The sequence below is a fragment of the Coffea arabica genome, chromosome 4c (genome assembly GCF_036785885.1).
Source record: "Coffea arabica cultivar ET-39 chromosome 4c, Coffea Arabica ET-39 HiFi, whole genome shotgun sequence".
In the NCBI taxonomy this organism is placed as follows: domain Eukaryota; kingdom Viridiplantae; phylum Streptophyta; class Magnoliopsida; order Gentianales; family Rubiaceae; genus Coffea; species Coffea arabica.
Genome location: NC_092316.1, coordinates 2,096,437 through 2,114,157, shown reverse-complemented (window position 1 = coordinate 2,114,157; position 17,721 = coordinate 2,096,437). Strand labels below are relative to the sequence as shown.

General features: G+C 35.7%; 2 protein-coding genes across 2 annotated transcripts; one reads left to right on the top strand and one right to left on the bottom strand.

Moving 5' to 3' along the window:
- Positions 1 to 5,740: 5,740 nt before the first annotated feature.
- LOC113741412 (uncharacterized) lies at positions 5,741 to 6,292 on the bottom strand. Its single transcript, XM_027268935.2, has one exon. It carries the CDS (start codon positions 6,290 to 6,292, stop codon positions 5,741 to 5,743), a length of 552 nt encoding a protein of 183 aa, XP_027124736.1.
- Positions 6,293 to 12,772: 6,480 nt separating this feature from the next.
- On the top strand, positions 12,773 to 13,411 carry LOC113742424 (uncharacterized). The gene has a single exon (XM_027270260.1). It carries the CDS (start codon positions 12,773 to 12,775, stop codon positions 13,409 to 13,411), a length of 639 nt encoding a protein of 212 aa, XP_027126061.1.
- The last annotated feature ends 4,310 nt before the right edge of the window (positions 13,412 to 17,721 follow it).

Genomic DNA, 17,721 nt, shown 5'->3' with positions numbered 1-17,721 from the left:
TTATGTACACGGCATACTCGAAGGCCTATTGTCTGTGATTTTGTTAGGGTCCGCACGTGAAGTAATTACGGCTAGTGTTTAAATAAATCAGTTGGTCAAAAAGAATGACGATCAATAAAACTTGTTCAGACATTTTTTTTTTTTTTTGGCGTCTCAATAAAACAGTTTAAATGACGATCAATTCAAAATTCAACATGATTTTGAGCTCTAAGAAAAAATCAAACTAAGTTTAAGTTGCTTGATTAGGTTCATCTAGGCCACTAAAATCATTGAGGCGGTGGCCATTGCTGATGTCTATGCCTGAAATACTGCCACATAGAAACTGTCCGGGCCTCACCTTCATGTTAGTTTAGTGGCGATTTGCAATCTACGTCATCTTTAAATTTCTAGGGCCTCCTGGATTTCGATATAATGGGTACTCGCGGACTCCTGTGAGGCCCAAGTATCTTGTTGAGGTGGAACCAAGTAAGAAAAATAATTTATTTTACACGATAAGAAATTTCTATTTTTAATTAAGAAAATTTTATATTAAATGATAATATGGTTTAAATGAAAAAAAAAAAACTAAAAGATGACACTGATTTATTTCGTTAATTTTAAGAATTCTCATATTTCTGTCTTTCACTAATGAATGTCATAATTTTCAGTCATTTTTTTTAGGCGAAATTTTATATTAAAAAAATTCTCCTTGCACCTAGGCAACTCTACCAAATTATAGACAACTTAGATAATATATTTAAGTGGCGACTGCTATAAAACGTTGACACTTTGCCTAGTAGTCAGAATTTAAAATTAAAAGCTCCCATGCTTGTCTCCAATCCCCTGCTGTCATGGCAGTGACTGAAGAGAGAAGCTGAAAGTGATGCATGGAGAAAATAACTGTTAAATTTTTTTTTAATAATGAATGATGACTTGTATTTACAAAATAACATACCTAATAAAGGAATGAGACAAAAGAAAGGTAAAATTTTTTGAAAAAAATTATTCAAAATCACAAGAATCATACCAAATATCATGTTAAAAAAGATGACTAGTCCATTTTGTTGAATCTTGTGATCATTAGTGTAGTTTTATTACTTATTTATATTATCTAATTTAATAAATGTGAATTTTTTGAGTGGTAAAATATGTGTATTAATTACTTTTAACATATATATATTTTTTACTAATGCAACTTATATACATGCATGAGGAGCATTTATGGAATAAAAGTTTCATCCCTCTTCATAAATTATTTTTTTGAATGTTATTTTTTCTAATTGGACTAATTTGTTATCAAAATCTTAATCTCAAGGGAGATTTATGTAATTTTGCAAACTTCAAAGGAGGCTAGTGATATTGTTAGAAACCTCAGGGGAGGTTTCTAAAATTATCCCTTGATCTTACCATCATACTCCAGGTAAGGAAGACAACGTATTATTTAAGTAGTTGCAAGACACGGGCCGTTATTTTTTGAAATTTTTATAAAAAAATATCATATAACAATTTAATATATATAAAATAAAAAATATAATCTAAAAATATGTTTACGAAAAACATCGCACCCAGAAAAGTCAACTTTATGTAGAGGTGGCAAAATGGGCGGGATGGGGGGGATTTGCTTGGGTTTATGATGGAACCGAGTCATATGAGTTTGGGCCCAACCTTACCCATATGTGTTTTGAGACTAACTTGGGCGGGATCACTTTGGGATGGGTTTAGATTGATCCCGCCCAATACCCAAATCTATTTTCTACATATTTTTTTCCCTTTAATTCATTTTTATTTTTTATATAATTTTAATATTTTTGATTTATTAAATTTTTTTTAGTTTTATTAAATAAACATGCAAGTGCTTTATACTCAGGATTCCCATCAAAAATTAGATTAACAAATAAAGGAAAAAATAGATATACAATCATATTCCAACATATATCAAGATGACCAAGGTACTTAAGGTGTTGAATATTTATTCTCATCATTGTCCAAAGATGACAGGTCTAAATTGACTGAAATGTTGAAAATTCTTGTGGATAATGACTAGGAAAACTACTAGATTATATTCTCTAGTATGACTATAAAAATTGTTAAAGATAATTTTTGAATCTAAGACTCCGTTTGGATTGGCTATTTTTTCAAAAAATAAGTTTTTCAAATACAATGTTACAGTAATATACAATAACTCAAAAAATATCTCATCCATATTAGTATATCAAATATTTCAAAAAAATTTTATAGTAAAAATTTTTCATATACACTGCTATAATAAAATATTTAAAAAATACCTCCCAAAAATAGCTAAACCAAACAGAGCCATTGTTATTTGAACCCAATGGGCACCCAAGTATTTCCCAAGTATTCCCATCAATTAATGGGTACAATTGGGATTTGTCCCATTTTAAACCCAATATCAAAATCTAATACCCATCCCGCCCAAAGTCCCCATGGGCATGGGTAACCCATTGGGACTTGGGACAAATTGCCACCTCTAACTTTATGCACTAGACACCAGTTACATCTAAAACTTGCACAAGAATGACAAGAAATAGAGAACCAAAACAGTGCGTCTGCCGGACCGCTAACAAAATTACAATAATGTAGCCACAGAAACTACAAGTTGTCGTCACTCATTCTCAAAGAAAAAGGTTCAATTGAGATACTTGTATATTGCAGGCAACTGGCATGTACTCTGCTGGTAAATTTTCAGGGACAATCTAGTCTCCAGACCAAGGAATTCCAAAATAATATACGAAACAGTGATGAAATTGATGAGGCTTCAATGTCGCTTATCACCTAAAACATAGGGGAAAAACAACAAACAGAGAAAAACAAACAGTGCCTCCTAGGCTCAAACAAACAGAATCAATCATACCAAGAGACACACATAAGAAAGCAAAGGACACGCTTATTATGTACACTACATATACGAGAACAAATTCAAGCATTTACCTTCATTAATATAATGTGTTAAATCTCTCATTCGAAAACAAAAAAAAAATTAAAAAAATTCAAGGTCAATTTCATTTGTCTTTCCAGTTTACTTTGTACCATTTGCGCATAAATTGCTTATTTCAACATATTGAAAAGGTTGATCTCACAATTTTAAGTCAATTAATTCATTTGCCTTTTCAATTTGATCCTTTGTTATTTGCAATTTGCAATATCTTGGCCGCAGGTTACACTCAAGAAAATCACCATAGTCCAGGAAAGAGCATTAACAAGGATGATTCAATTAATTTCCAAAACCAAAGGAAGGTCAGAGAGAGGGGGCTTAGACCTACGAATTTAACAAGGAAAATATTTTACTGCATGGACAATGCATGCTGATGGCACTAATACAAATCTCTAAGTACTTTTAAATATCTAGGATTCCAAATAATAATAATATGTCCTAAAAGAGCAGAGCTCCAATGTGATAGTTCAGCGTATCACTTGAATAGACCAAGCTATAATACATCAGGTAAATGTAGCCATGATTGATTAATCCTTCCTACCAAGTAGCAAACACTAGTATATATGAATGAATGCAAAGGATAAGACAAAATCAGGAACAAATTAACAGCTATACATAGACGTCTGACCAATAAGGGGGAGAGCGAGTGTACAAAAAAATTCACAAATTTGCAGCTATTTCATATTTCAAAAGACTACAAGTTGAAAGTCGAACGAGTACGATAAATGGCAACTTACGCCTTTCTGCCATAAGACAGCCATCAAGCACTTCCCTATATTTATCGCATTCCGAGGCACCGGGTGACCAGATATTTTCGCACTACAAAACAATCAAATGAAAATTCTTTACAACATATCCATCAATAGTCTAAAAAAATAAAGGGCCGCATGGAGACAAAAAATGGAATTACAGTACGGAATAACGCACCATACGAATTATAGCCACCTCCGTAAGCATTTGGGATCCTCGGTGACATGTTTTATATGCCAACCCAATACCATCAATAGTATTGCGCCAAGTGTCATGTTATTATTTACACTTTAATTTTCTAATAATTCAATTTGATTTGGTTTAACACAAGTGTAAATAATAACATGACACTTGGTGCACACACTATTGGTGGCATTGGATTGGCATAGAAAACATGTCACCGAGGATCCCAAGTGATCCACAAGACCTTCCGGCAGACCTCGTTCCCCCGCTTCCTCCGCGGCCCATGATCTCTCTCTATCTGTCTCGCCTCAAATCGTTAGGGTTCGTAAATCAATTTTATATTATCTTTTTTTTTTCCGAAACGAAATAAGACACACACACACACAAACAATGAACAACGCACAGAGGCTCACCGAACACACTGGCCCAAAGGCAATCTAAAGTGGATCCACGAGAAACATCCATTCAACCAATTGGTGACAGGAGGATGTCCTATGGACCTTAAGTTCAGAATGAAAACCCACGATCTTTCGATATCAATTTTATATTATCAAAACTTGCGTCATCTTTATGGAAACCTGAATCCTAATTTTTTGGCATGAAACAACGCGATCATTACCATTTCTAACCACTTCTTTCCATCAAAACTCGAATGGCAATTCTTCAATCACGGAAAATTATTTACGTGGCCAGTTACGGAATCGAGGCTCATAAGGTGGGTTCTAGGTAGGCCCAATGATGAAGCCTGTGCATGAAAGAAGGCCTGTTGTGTGGGGTCCATACGTGAAGCAATTACGGCTAGAATGATAAATAAATCAGTTGGCAAAAAAAAAAAAGTCAATCAATAAAACTTGTTCAGGCTTTTTTTGTTTTTTGGGTGTATCAAACTTGTTTAAATGACGATCAATTCAAAATTCAACATGACTTTGAGCACTAAGAAAAAATCAAACTAAAATCATTGAGGCGGTGGCCATTGCTGATGTCTGTGCCTGGAATACTGCCACATAGAAACTTTCCGGGCCTCAGCCTCATGTTAGTTTGGTGCTCTTTGCAATCTATGTCATTTTTCAGTTTCCAGGGCCTCCTGGACTTCAATATAATGGGTACTCAAGGACTCCTGTGAGGCCCAAGTATCGTGTTGGTGGTGGAACCAAGTAAGAAAAATAATTTATTTTACGACAACTGTAGCCACTCACACGATAAGAAATTTCTATTTTTAATTAAGAAAATTTTATATTAAATGATAATATGGTTTAAATGAAAAAAAAAACTAAAAGACGACACTGATTTATTTCGTTAATTTTAAGAATTCTCATATTTCTGTCTTTCACTGATGAATGTCATAATTTTCAGTCGTTTTTTTTAGGTGAAACGATGAACTCTTTTATTTATTCACTCTTTTGGTGACTTTTTTTGCCAAATCTAATCCTGGAATTGTGACTTTGGTAAGAAACCGTGGTTTGTGGTTGTAAATTTCCCAAAATTGCGCCACGAGATTGTAGTAGCATTGGCGGTACGACTCTCCACACCACCACCACCACCAAATGAATATCAAACAGAAAAGAAATTAAATAGGAAATGAATATTTCTTAAAATCTAGAACACTCTGGATAATCCAGAGTATATTTACTTTTGAATTACATTATTTGGATATTAAAAAAAACTACAGTATTTGGATGCTCACATACACCGGAAGGGGAAGAGCAGGAGAATACCCTAGTGGCGCAATATAACTTCGTTGACAAACCGAAGGGGAAAAAAATCCCTACAGAAAAAACAGTTAACAGAAAGCATCGGATCAACCAAAAACTGTTTAAGAAAAAAAAAAAAAAAAACAGTATTAAAGATCGATCCAAATAGTACATATACATAGAGTTAATTCCCTAGTTTAAAGTCATTGATCTCCCTGGTTATGGCAGGAATGCAGCTCGAGCTCCGAGCAATTTGACCTTTCTTTTGGACACTTTTATTCGCTCTAAATCCTCTTCCATCCAAACTGACGCTCTTCTTGAACATCTCTCTCATGGCCCGAGCTTGGGAAAGAACTGGATAGGCCCTACCAAACTTGTTGAACCTAAAACATGCATTCATGTGAGCCTCCAATGCTGCTTCTCTATTCCCTCCGTTCTTCTCCATTTCTTCCTTGACTGCTTCGGTACACAACCCGCAAATCCACTTCCCACAAAACTTGTCGCGAACTTCGTTGATGTACTCGAGCGTGTACTCTTCGGTCATGCCACAGCACTCGCACTTTGCATCTTCAACCTCGCATATTGCCTGTAGATTTACGTCTACTGGCTCTTTACTCAGCTCAAAAGAGATATCAGATGTTGTCCTCTTAAGGTTATCGTTTGACAGCCTCCGGGGTTTGTTGAAGTTATTGGCTGGGGCGTAGGAGCTTACTATTGCCTCTCCATGGGGTGCCATATGGGTGATATAGTACGTTGATTGTGGTGGAGGGGGTCTCAATTGTCAAATTGTTTGTGCAGCAAAGTTGAGCTGACTACTCAAGACTTCTTGATGAAAGTACGTAGTACTGTTATTGGTGAAATATTTTGACTTGATGGGAAGCTATATAAGAACCTCCTTGTTGAGGATGCTCTGTGATCATCCAGTACTGTTGGAAGAAATTTAAGCCTAATGCATCGGGTATATATAGACATTAATTGTTGTTCTCTCCCTCTTGGCAGCCAAAAAGTAGAATCTGTGGACCATAGAAACTTAGATGCCACTTTCGAATCTAAATGTGATTGGTGCTCATCAAACATCAAAGCACTGGATTTTTCACGAGGGGACTGAAGCCACTCAACAGGAAAAGCTAGCGTCTCTTTTGTATCACGAGGTATTTATTTAAGATGTTATTAGTAATTAATTTGTTTAATTGCTTCTCTTAATCAAGGCTCCGTCGTCGGAATTAATAATTAGTTGCTGAAACGATTGAGACAAATACTTAATGCTAATGCACATAATAATATAATCCCCTAATTAAGGTTTCCAATATACCAGCATGTTATGGAGCTTAACATTTCGGCTCCTAAATTTAGGGTTTATTTTTCTTTTTTGTGTCTCCTAATAGTAATAATTAACTTGTAACTGCTCCGAAGTTCCTTTCACGAATATTTTTTAAGAGGGCTAACGTTGTCCATAAATTGCTACAAGTTGCGCGAGTTCACATGTCGGCCAAGTTTAACCATATAAGCGAAAGCACGCTTTTTTCAGAGAAGGGGCCGGGCTGTGATCGAAATCAATTTACTCCATCGGAATAAAACCACTGTTCACGAGAACCAAAATCTATGAACCCCCAACCCAACCTTTGGTGGTGGTCGATGTAATGTAACGTAACTGTATTGAAGATGACTACATGCTTCGTAGATCACATATTAATTTGCTCCAGATGAAAGGAGAAATTGTTGCTTTAATTATACTACATGAATGCTTTTTGTCAAATTGGGTATGAGAGTAGCCTTTCATTTCATGCATGCAAAATTGGACGATGCTCCTACTTACTTTTTGAGTTGAGTTGATAGTACAGCTTTGCATGACCAATTCTCGCGTGACTGACAATCAGACGGTCTACAAGAACTCAAAGTATCTCCCCTTCTTGAGAATGAATGGAGCAGGTTTTCTCTCGACATCAGCACGTTGCGTATTTTGTTCTACGCAAAAACCAAAATGAATCAGCAATCTGCAGGTCATTTCTTAAAGATCCTCTCTCATTGGCATAGATTATGAATTCTTTTAACAAAATGTTTCAGGAGCGAGCCTGTTATCAAAACAAAATGTTGTACGGTTTCAAAGCATGTAGTATAATATTACTTCATGGAATGGTCTTAATTAGGAGATGAGAAGTATTACCGAAACTGATGGCTAAAAAGAAGTTAAAGCACTTTTGATATTTATGAAATTAAACCCAGAATAGGAAAACAGAAAGGTATAAAAGAAGTTGCGGAACAAATTTTACAAGCTTTTTAGTTTCCCTTCATCTTCCTTGGCAAATATTAGCCAAAAGGGCAAAATAAATTAAGCTGGACTTGTCAAGTCGATTAACAGGTAACAACTGTAAAAGTTACACCTTATGGACCAGTGGCCATTATGTGATAGCCCAATTCATCTTAGAAGTTAGATTACAGCCCAAGATATTATCGGATCAATGTTCGTCACAGATACCGGCTACCCTACTTTCAACAATTCTTAACTTTTCATTTTCTTTTGTCCGAGTCCGACGCGAGACAAGTTCTTTCCTCTCTCTTCGATGGGAATCGTTTGCATAAAAAGCTTGACGCGCCAGAAATAAGAGAAAGCCGACAATGATATCAACCAGACCGAATCCTCTGTCCAATATTTTGTGTTCACTTTTTCGTCCATTGTAAAACAATGTAATTTCATTTATTATATCTGCTGATGCAGCACATAAAAAAAAAAAGGTTGTTTGGTTGCCTTATTGGATAGAGGTTCCCAAAATTGTTTGCTTTCACTTACACCAAAAAGAAAAAAAATTGTTTTGTTGAAGAACTTCCTTCGTCTTCTAAGTAGAAAACGGTGGCAACCGGTTTTGGAAATTGTAACAGTAGTAGTAGGGTTTTAGGAATTGTAACAAAGTTATGTTAACAAAGGAAATCCAAAAAAAAAAAGAAAGAAGAAGAAGCATAAGGCAGCCAAACAGCCTTTCTTTTTTATGTGCCACATCAACAGATATAATAAGTGGAACTACGTGATTTTACATTGGACAGAAAAGTGGACACAAAATATTGGACAGAGGATCCCATCTGATATCAACCTTGTGGAGTCCTTGAATTTGCGTTGTTTGGATTGTCATTTTTTTTTAAAAAATCTTTCTATCACTTTTTTACGTCATATACATTAAACTGCTACTAGAGTACACATTTTTATAAAAATTTTAAAAAATAGCAATCCAAATAGACCCGCATAAAGTGGAAAAGTAACTTACCTGTCATGTAATTTTTTGGTATTCATCTGTCTAGATTTGTTTGGATTGTATATCATTTGCCAAAAAATTTTTGATTGAGATCTAAACACATTTTTAAATTATTTTTTATTTCACATATATTATGTCATAAAAATGTTATAGTATTATTTTCAAAAAAAAATTATTCCAATAATATTCTATCAAAACACACGTATGTCTCGAATATTTATATCCCCGTGCTGACCCATCGAATGAAATATTCAACCAATTATTTTGTCTTTTTGAAAAGAATTCAACTAAAAATTTGAGTGAATGGTCTATAGAAAATCAAATTTGGGCCTTCACATTTCATGTCTCAACTAATGTGGGTCACAAAAATGATTTTTGATTCATCGTAGTGCAATGGCAGAAAAAAAATGTAAATAAATAAATAAATAAATAAATATATATATATATATATATATTAAGTGATTGCATCTTCGCCCCTAATTAACCAAAGAAAAAATTATGCTAGACAATTTCACATCTCTACCAAAAATTATTTATTACATGAAATCTGAGATGCTAAACCCCCAAAATTAACTACTCATTATATAGGTACACCATAATCTGTACGGGTTATAATTGGGTGCTTTCAAAAGCACGGAACGCATAATAAAATCTATCTTGTGTCCCTTAATCTAAGATTGTAGCCACTCCTAAGACTTGATTAGGTAGAGGTAAAGCTGCTCTGACTATCTTTCAAATTTCACATTTCTCAGACTCCGTGTTTGAAGGCCTTTTGGTGACAAAATAGTAGAATACTTGAAAAGGAAGACAAAGCCAAAGCCAAAACGGCACTATAACCCTCTAAGCTTGCAAAGGGACAGAAGTACAGGAGTACAGCTATACAAGCAGTGATGTATGACTCATGAAAAATCTATTGAAGTCCAGTTTAATTGGAAGAACGTTTGCTTCAACATAAATTAATAGTACAATATTAATAGAATTGGAGGGACCATGTACACCATGAAGTACAGCGGAAGAAAATCGCATGTCTCCGGCCAAAAACAGGAATTGGAGGGGTGGCCGGGGAACACTTAATCCCGGCACAATTTTGGTGAAAGGGTACATGTAATACATTAACGTTATGTAATACCTGGAAATATTTAGTTTTTGCTTGAGAAAAGAAAGAGAGAGACATAAAAAAATAATAATAATAATCTTGGGACCAGGTTACTCAAAGAGTAGTGGTTCATGACCAAGGCGGTGATTTCGTAATAGTAGCAAAGAAGTGAAGAACGTGGAAATTGCAGTGGGAAACAATTGATCATATTTATCATTCTCTTTGTTGTCCAAATTCGACCACTCAAAGCAAAAGGCAGAGCTAAAGCAAAACCATGTAGTTTTCATATCTTTTTAGGTCGTCAACCAATATGGCCAAAAGAGCAACAAAGTTCGGTGAATTTCGAAAGTTAGCAAGGGCTTGCGAGCTTCAAAAAGAGCACAAAAGCAAGAGAAAGAATAATCATTTTTTGGTAATGCAAACTGCAAAAGGGACTAGGTCGCACACTTTGAGTTTGATGACCAATCCATGCATAGAGCAATAGAGCGCTCAAGTTTGACAGGCTTTTTTTTTCCCCATTGTCTTATTACTTACTAGTTGTCAACAGCTGCGCCTGTTGAATGGACGAAACCGGGGATGGATTCATAGGTAAAAGTCATAGCTTTAGTGCAAAGCATTGTCAAGGCTCATTTTGCGGTTTTAAGAAATAAAGCTAAAAATCTTACTCTATCTACTAGCTTAGCTAGTAGTAGTAATCATTCGTGCAAAGTGCATGGACGTATTGTTGATGCGTGCGCATACATGCAGGCGCGGGTTCAGTGTATATACACATGTTCGTCTCTGAATTCGTATGCATGAACTTGCTGGAAAACACCTGCACTAACATTTTCTTGAATCCTCCACTGTGGTCGAAGGTGGTGGAATGAAGTTACAGCACCATCTGCTCTTCATTTTGTGAAGTTTGTCATCATGATATAAATACAAGAGATCACCCCCGCAGTTAATTTGAAAGCTTTGTTAATATTTGTGTCACCATTACGTTACGTTAGATGAATCTTACATGTTTGAAGCACAAGCAGCTTGAAGAGAAGGAAAATATATATGGACGTTATTGTATTAATTCAACCGGAGGGAATGTCCATGCATGAAAGTACATGGGAGATCAGAGTAATTTACCCACATTTCCCATCGTCCGTAATACTACTAATACTCGTATGTGTTACAAGAAATAGCATCAAAATTTCCCTTAAGGGCTAAGGCAAAGAAGTCGTACCGACCGTCTGGTCCTGGAACTGGCGTTGGTTTGACTTATTCTCTGGTTGCTCGTGCCTCGAGCTCTATAAGAAGAAGACAAAGGACAAATGAGAGTAGGATGTTCACGATGATGAAAAAACAAATAATAATGATACAAGAAAAGGAAAAAAAAAATCTGATATTCGCAACTTTTTTTTTTGTTTTGAGGCTGTATAACAGTTGAGATTTTATTTCTGGTCCAGCAATATCCATGCAGATAATTAATGGGATTTTTTTTTAAAAAAAAAATATGTATATGAAGATATGAATAATGATATCGAAGGTGACCAACCAAATTATGCACGTTTGGCTTTCCAGATTTAAAAGTGCGCACAGGCCGCCAAGTTTAGATTGGAATGGTTTCCTTGTTTGGTTATGGGATGGAAGTTTTCGTTTCGTTGATTTGGGTATCATTATTTTCTTTCCCCCATTCCCCACATTGAACACAACGCGGCACGTGGCTGGGGGGAAACCTTCCCTGCTAAGCAAACTTTTCCAGTGGCTAAAGTTAACTTCTCTCTGCCGATGCATAGTAATCATTTCTTGCAACCGTAATTTCATTTTTTTTTTCTAAATTTTTTCAAAGGACAGGTGTGATAAAGTTAAGGGAAAATATCCTCTTGTCAAGGAGAAATTAAACATTGGACTGCTTTTAGTTTGTCTGTCTAACACTTGGACGCCATATATTTGGTGTTAAAATCCATACATCAAATCAGGAACAGTGTATACTATAGTTACCCCGACATTTGATTTGGCTTAATTATAAGTTTCAATACCATTTTTCTCCCAAAACCGGGTTCAAGCTTGTGATGCCTCCTCTATATGTTCCTGACCATTAAAAAAAGACATATGATTTTCATGTCTAGGTGCGTGCTCATTTAATTTGTGATCAAGGCTAATCAACGGACATATGTGAGGATTAGTAATTTTCATGAAAACTATAGCTGGGGTGACACTTGTTGCTCTCGTTTGTGAGGTCATTTTCAAATGACAAATATCTCTATGGCCATCAAAAAGTTTGGCCCCATTTGAATACTCGTTAATTACTTACAATTATTGATAAGCAGGAAGTAGTTCTATATATCGCCAATTATCATAACCTAAATTCTTATGAATGTTAAGTATATCACTAATAAATGATTGATGTACAATTAACAATGAGATGTTTTTCATGTTAATTTGCTGGCCATTTCTGATTGAGCTTGTTTGATATGGCCAGAGTTCTACGACCAGAAGAAACTTCGAATAATCTTATCAACCAAATGTGATACTAATTGAAGTCTAACCCTTGATTAACTCTACCAAAAGTTACAAGTATCAATAATCGCGCAAATTAAGTATCCCACATATGCAAGAAAACACACACACACGACCACAATTACAATAAGCTGAAATTTCCGTGCACTAACTGGTCACTTTAGGTTAACGTTAAAGTACAACTTCATATGGGTCCCCCTTCGCCATTCAGCCCTTTATATACCACCTCCCATTCCTTGCCCTCTTGTCAGATTAAAACACATTTCTAATTCTTCCTACCCTCCTCTCCAAAACTCTCTCATACAAATTCTCTCTTCCTCTCTCGAAAACAGCTATCTTCAAAAAATCTAACCTGATCAACTCCCAAAATCAATATAATAGAACAATGGAGCAAAATTTGCCAGTGATAGCCAAAAAGTTTTGGCACATGGTACGGGTGGTATATTTCATGTTGAGAAAAGGGATATCCAAGGGAAAACTAATGACTGATCTCAACATGATGATGAAACGGGGCAAGATAGCCGGTAAGGCTATACAAAAACTTATGTTCCACCACAGCCATACTTGGGCATCATCCTTCGCTGCTTTCCCCGCCCATCACCGCCGCTCCCACGACAAACACCTCTCCTTCCCCGCTCCCTCTGGCGAATACTATGAGTTCAGCTGTAGCAACAGCCCAGCTTACCCTAGCTTCCACCTCCCATTCCACCTAAGCAAGCGCAAAAGCAACCACCACTCCAACCTCTTCACCTGCACTCAAGCGCCCGCGGCGGAGGACTCGGACGCAGCCGTGCATGCTGTCATGAGGGCCTTAGAGATGCTGCATAGCGAAACGGCCTCGCCGGCTTTGCCAGGGTTTGGAAAGAGCCCTATGGTTAGGCAGCTGAGGATAACCGACTCGCCGTTTCCTCTAAGGGATGTGGATGAAGATAGCCATGTGGATGAAGCTGCAGAGGAGTTCATATCCAGGTTTTACAAAGATCAGAGGAGGCAAAATGCAATGGCTGCTTTGGGACCTTGTTGATGAAGAAACTGGTAATGAAAAAGTCTTGTGGGTTGGATTCAATTCTGTACTCCATGCATTGTGGTATGGTCGTGTACGTGTTGTATACTTGTATGGGCCAAAGAGTTAATAAGAAGAATTAAAGGGCGCATGAGCTGATTTTGGTGCTTGTGGTGGTGCCTTCAAGAGGGAAAAGCTTGTGAAGAACTGAAGATTGAGACTTTTGAGAGTTTCTGGGGTGTGCAAACTTGATGCAAATATTTAGAAAAGTGTCTCCATGCACTCAGGAAATTTCCGTAATAAAAGAAAATAAAACACTTGACATTTCAATGTAGATCATGTGTAGTTGTTGCTCCAAAGTGTTGCATGGAGGTTATATGTCAAAAACAGAATATTCAATCAGATTTTCAGTTTGTAATTTTAAATCTTCAGTTATAGAGTTTAGATGTTATATGTTAATTGATCAGACATTCATCTTAAGGAATAAGCAGGATGAGACTTTTTTCTTCCTCCCCCCCCCCCTCCCCTCCTTTTTTTCCAGAGCTTATTATCAATCTTCCCCTTAATTCGTCTCCACTGAATTTTTCAAATTAAATTGATTTACCATTTGCTCTATAACAAAATAAATCAGAGGACTCATTCAGAAAGATGGACTAATGAGGTTCCACTTTGTCGGTGTCTTGAGGTCCACACTACTTTCCAGAGAATGTCTGTTGTGGCCTGAGTGCTAAGTAAGCTGTGGCTTCTTTTTTTGGGGTCCGGGGAGTATGGTATATTGCTTAACAAAGCAACTTCTCTTCTTTTAAGGTTTGGAAGTCGACTAGGAAGCCTCCTTGGGGTGGCACATTCGAACTATGGAAAAAATATATTGTTGCACTTGGGTTTATAAATTATAATTAGCAACAACTTTACTTGATCGAGCTTGTTTAATTAAGAGTACTTACGGGCATAAAGTGCACAAACCTAGTAATACCTCACGGGAAAAGGAATCACCTGAATTTGGGACGATATCACATACTGACTACATGATACCTCGAGACACTTAATAACTATTGAGGTAATCTTTAACTAACTAAGCAATGAAATGAGTCTTCTAAGCAACCAAAAAAATTTGCTGATTAGATGACGTCTACATCCCTTTTGTAGTTAGCTGCCATTTGACATGCCCGCAGATGTTTCGTTGGTTATAATTACTTCTTTAAACTCAAATCCAATGGACCACTCTCTCTGTCTTTTCTGTCTCTACATTTATAAAGGATGTATTGATGCTTTCTTTAATTACTCGAAAGTTTATTAGATCGTGTATATATCAGAAAATACCAAATTAGCAACTCAGATCATCTTCAGACTAGTGAATGTAAAATATTTTGGAATGTTTACATACACAAAAATATCAGCAGCCTTGCGGCTTGTTGCCGATTTCATGAGTTTCTAGTATTGAACCTTCTCTTTACACTTGACCACCCTGTCAAACCAAACCATGCGCTGAGAAAATTTATTGAGTGGCCCAAGACTTTTATAAGTATTACACAGATGTGGGGACTAAGAATCTTTTGTTTTATGCTGTCTGGCACCGTCCCTCAGCTTTACAGTTTGCTCGGAATAATTACTACGAAGATACAGAGATTACGGATCCGGAAATTTGAATGTTTTGATTTTCTAAAGATTTCCAAACACTCTGTGAAAATGGATTATTTCGAGCAAACTTTTCTTAACTACTACAGAATTTTCAAGATCTTGCTAGCTAAAGAAACGGACAAGGATACCCAGATAAAATTAAAAAGCTGCTGATTGTTTATGCTAAATACAGCTTAACACTGAAGATATGACGCCTTTCTGTCAATCTTTTTTTTTCTTTCTTTCTGGGCCATATTAGTTGTAGATTTTTGGGACACATAACATATTGCTTGGGTGAAAATATTAAGCAGAAAGAAGAAATAATTGAGGTCCGGGAGGAGAATCTTGACAGAGAGATGAATTGAGATTTCTTGCAGGCAAATTCTACTAGCACTTTTCGGAGCCGGATTTGTAAATTCGAAGGGTTTTACTTTTCTCATGCATCAAAATCGTTTCTTCTTGAATGAGACGAAGGAAAAGCCAAAAGTTTTGGTGATATGGTAGGTTAAATTTTGAAAATGATCGGAAAACGAGAAAATGGAAAACACTTGTCACCTTCTGAACTCGACTTTTGCATTCTTGGACAGTACATTTGGATGTGAAACCTCTTGGCGATGGCTCCTTAATTATTGTCTTAGCCAAAAAATAAAGGGATAATTCTAGAAACCTCCCTTGAGATTTTTGATAATTTCACTCGGGTTCCCTTAGGTTTAAGAAATTACACTTATCTCCTTGTGAATATTAGCAAATTGAAATTATAAAATCTACAAAGACAGCAGATTGTGTGTCAAATTAGAAGGAAATGAAGAGACTCGCAGTGATAGAGAAATAAATAATGAAATTGATGATTGAAATAGAAAAAAAATTAAATATGTGAAATTTGTTATATTTTGTTTGTTGTCAAGAAAAACTTTTATAAAATGTCAATAATTACATAATGCTTTCTTTCATTAGATTAGAAATTTTTTCTTATGATTTTATTGTGGAGGTAGAATTTATTCTCCACTTTTAAGATATTAATATTTGTCAAGCCATAGAAGAGTTGTAATGATAGTTCTAGATCAAATTAGCTTATATTTGAGTATTGATATTTAATTTGGGGGTATAAAATTGGTTGTCAATGTGATTTTGTGTGTGTGTGTGTGTGTGTGTGTGTGTGTGTGTGTGTGGTTTTTTTTTTTTATTGTAGCAAATATTGATACTGTGTATTCAATTTGGGATCTTTTGAATAGTTACTTGATTTTAGAACTTATGTTTGGATTTATGCAAAGTGTGGAAGAAAATGATTGAGTATACTATATTTTTCTTTCTTAGTTTTGTAACAAAAGGACAATTTAGGATTTTTGAAAGAAAATCCAAGTTCTTGAATCTACATTGTTACTGAACAGTAAAAGTAGGCCAGATTTATGTAACTTTTAAAACCTGAGAGGAGCTCTTTGTAATTGTGAGAAACCTCAGGGGAGATTTGTGAAATTATCCCAAAAATAAATTGTGATAAATCGATGCTTCTTGTTGTCGTTCTGATGGCAACGAGTAAAGGCCACAAAATGAGGCTCATAAAATGTTTAAGAAAATTAAACATGCTGCCTTGCCTAAACAAATTAGCCCTGGTATATATATGCTCAGGCTAATAAACATATCTGCCTTTCTATCTTTAAATTATTTCCTTTTTCTTTTGGATTTGGTTTTGCACATTGGACTGTAGGAGATGCTATTTTCATACTGTTTTAATTATTGAGCCCTAGTCACTTTTTCTTGACTTAGCCAGAGCGAGCGATCAACGAAGCTAGTAGAAAGCACATGGTAAGCTGCACAAAAAACATCAAAAAAGGATACATCACCATCAATCTTGAAGAAAAGATTATTGTATCCTGTATCATCGACTTGCTGATAAAAACAAAAATTGGTCCCATAGGTACGTGATTTTGGGCGAAATTCAATAATTTGAAGTCATTTTCAAGTACTTAATCTCAGTACTGAACTTTGACATTCCGGTCACTAATTATTGAAACTTGATGAATTTTCCAGCTAGCTGATCGATCAACGACATCATCGAACCGGTCTCCGAGGATCATCTTCTATTTCACAGCTGTTAACATAACATAATTTAAATCTCGATCTGCCCTATAAACGAGTTGTAGATAATTTATACAAGTATAGTAATAGATAGGCGCGCGCATGCAAAATCCAGATTGGTAAAAGTTGTGCAGTTAACCCACAGAGAGGCCTTTTCGTTCAGCTTTTTAATTTGAGTGAATGTAAACTCTTGCCGAGTACGTAATTTAAAGTTGTCTCAAACTGTACAAATTCAAAAGCTTTGATGAATAAAAGATTTAATATTTTGCCCCACCAGAAAGAACAAATAGAAAACAATTAACTGAAAATAAGTGAATATTTTCTTCATCAAGTTCTGGAGATTTCAATACTTCATTCTAAAGATGAAGGCGATATGTTGTAGCTAGTGCTTATTTTGCCGACTGCAGTGATAGAAGATTCATGCTTATTTATTATATACTTTAGCTATATCTCAGAGTCTCGCACAGTATTATATATGCAGCAAGACTTAAACAAACTTGTTGTTTGGATTGAGATGATTTAAAAAAAAAATGTGCTTTTTTATCTTACATACGTCACATCACAAAAAGTTCTACAGTAATTATCTCAAATAAATCATCCAAATAAACTCCTATCCAAACAAACCGATGTCGGGAAAA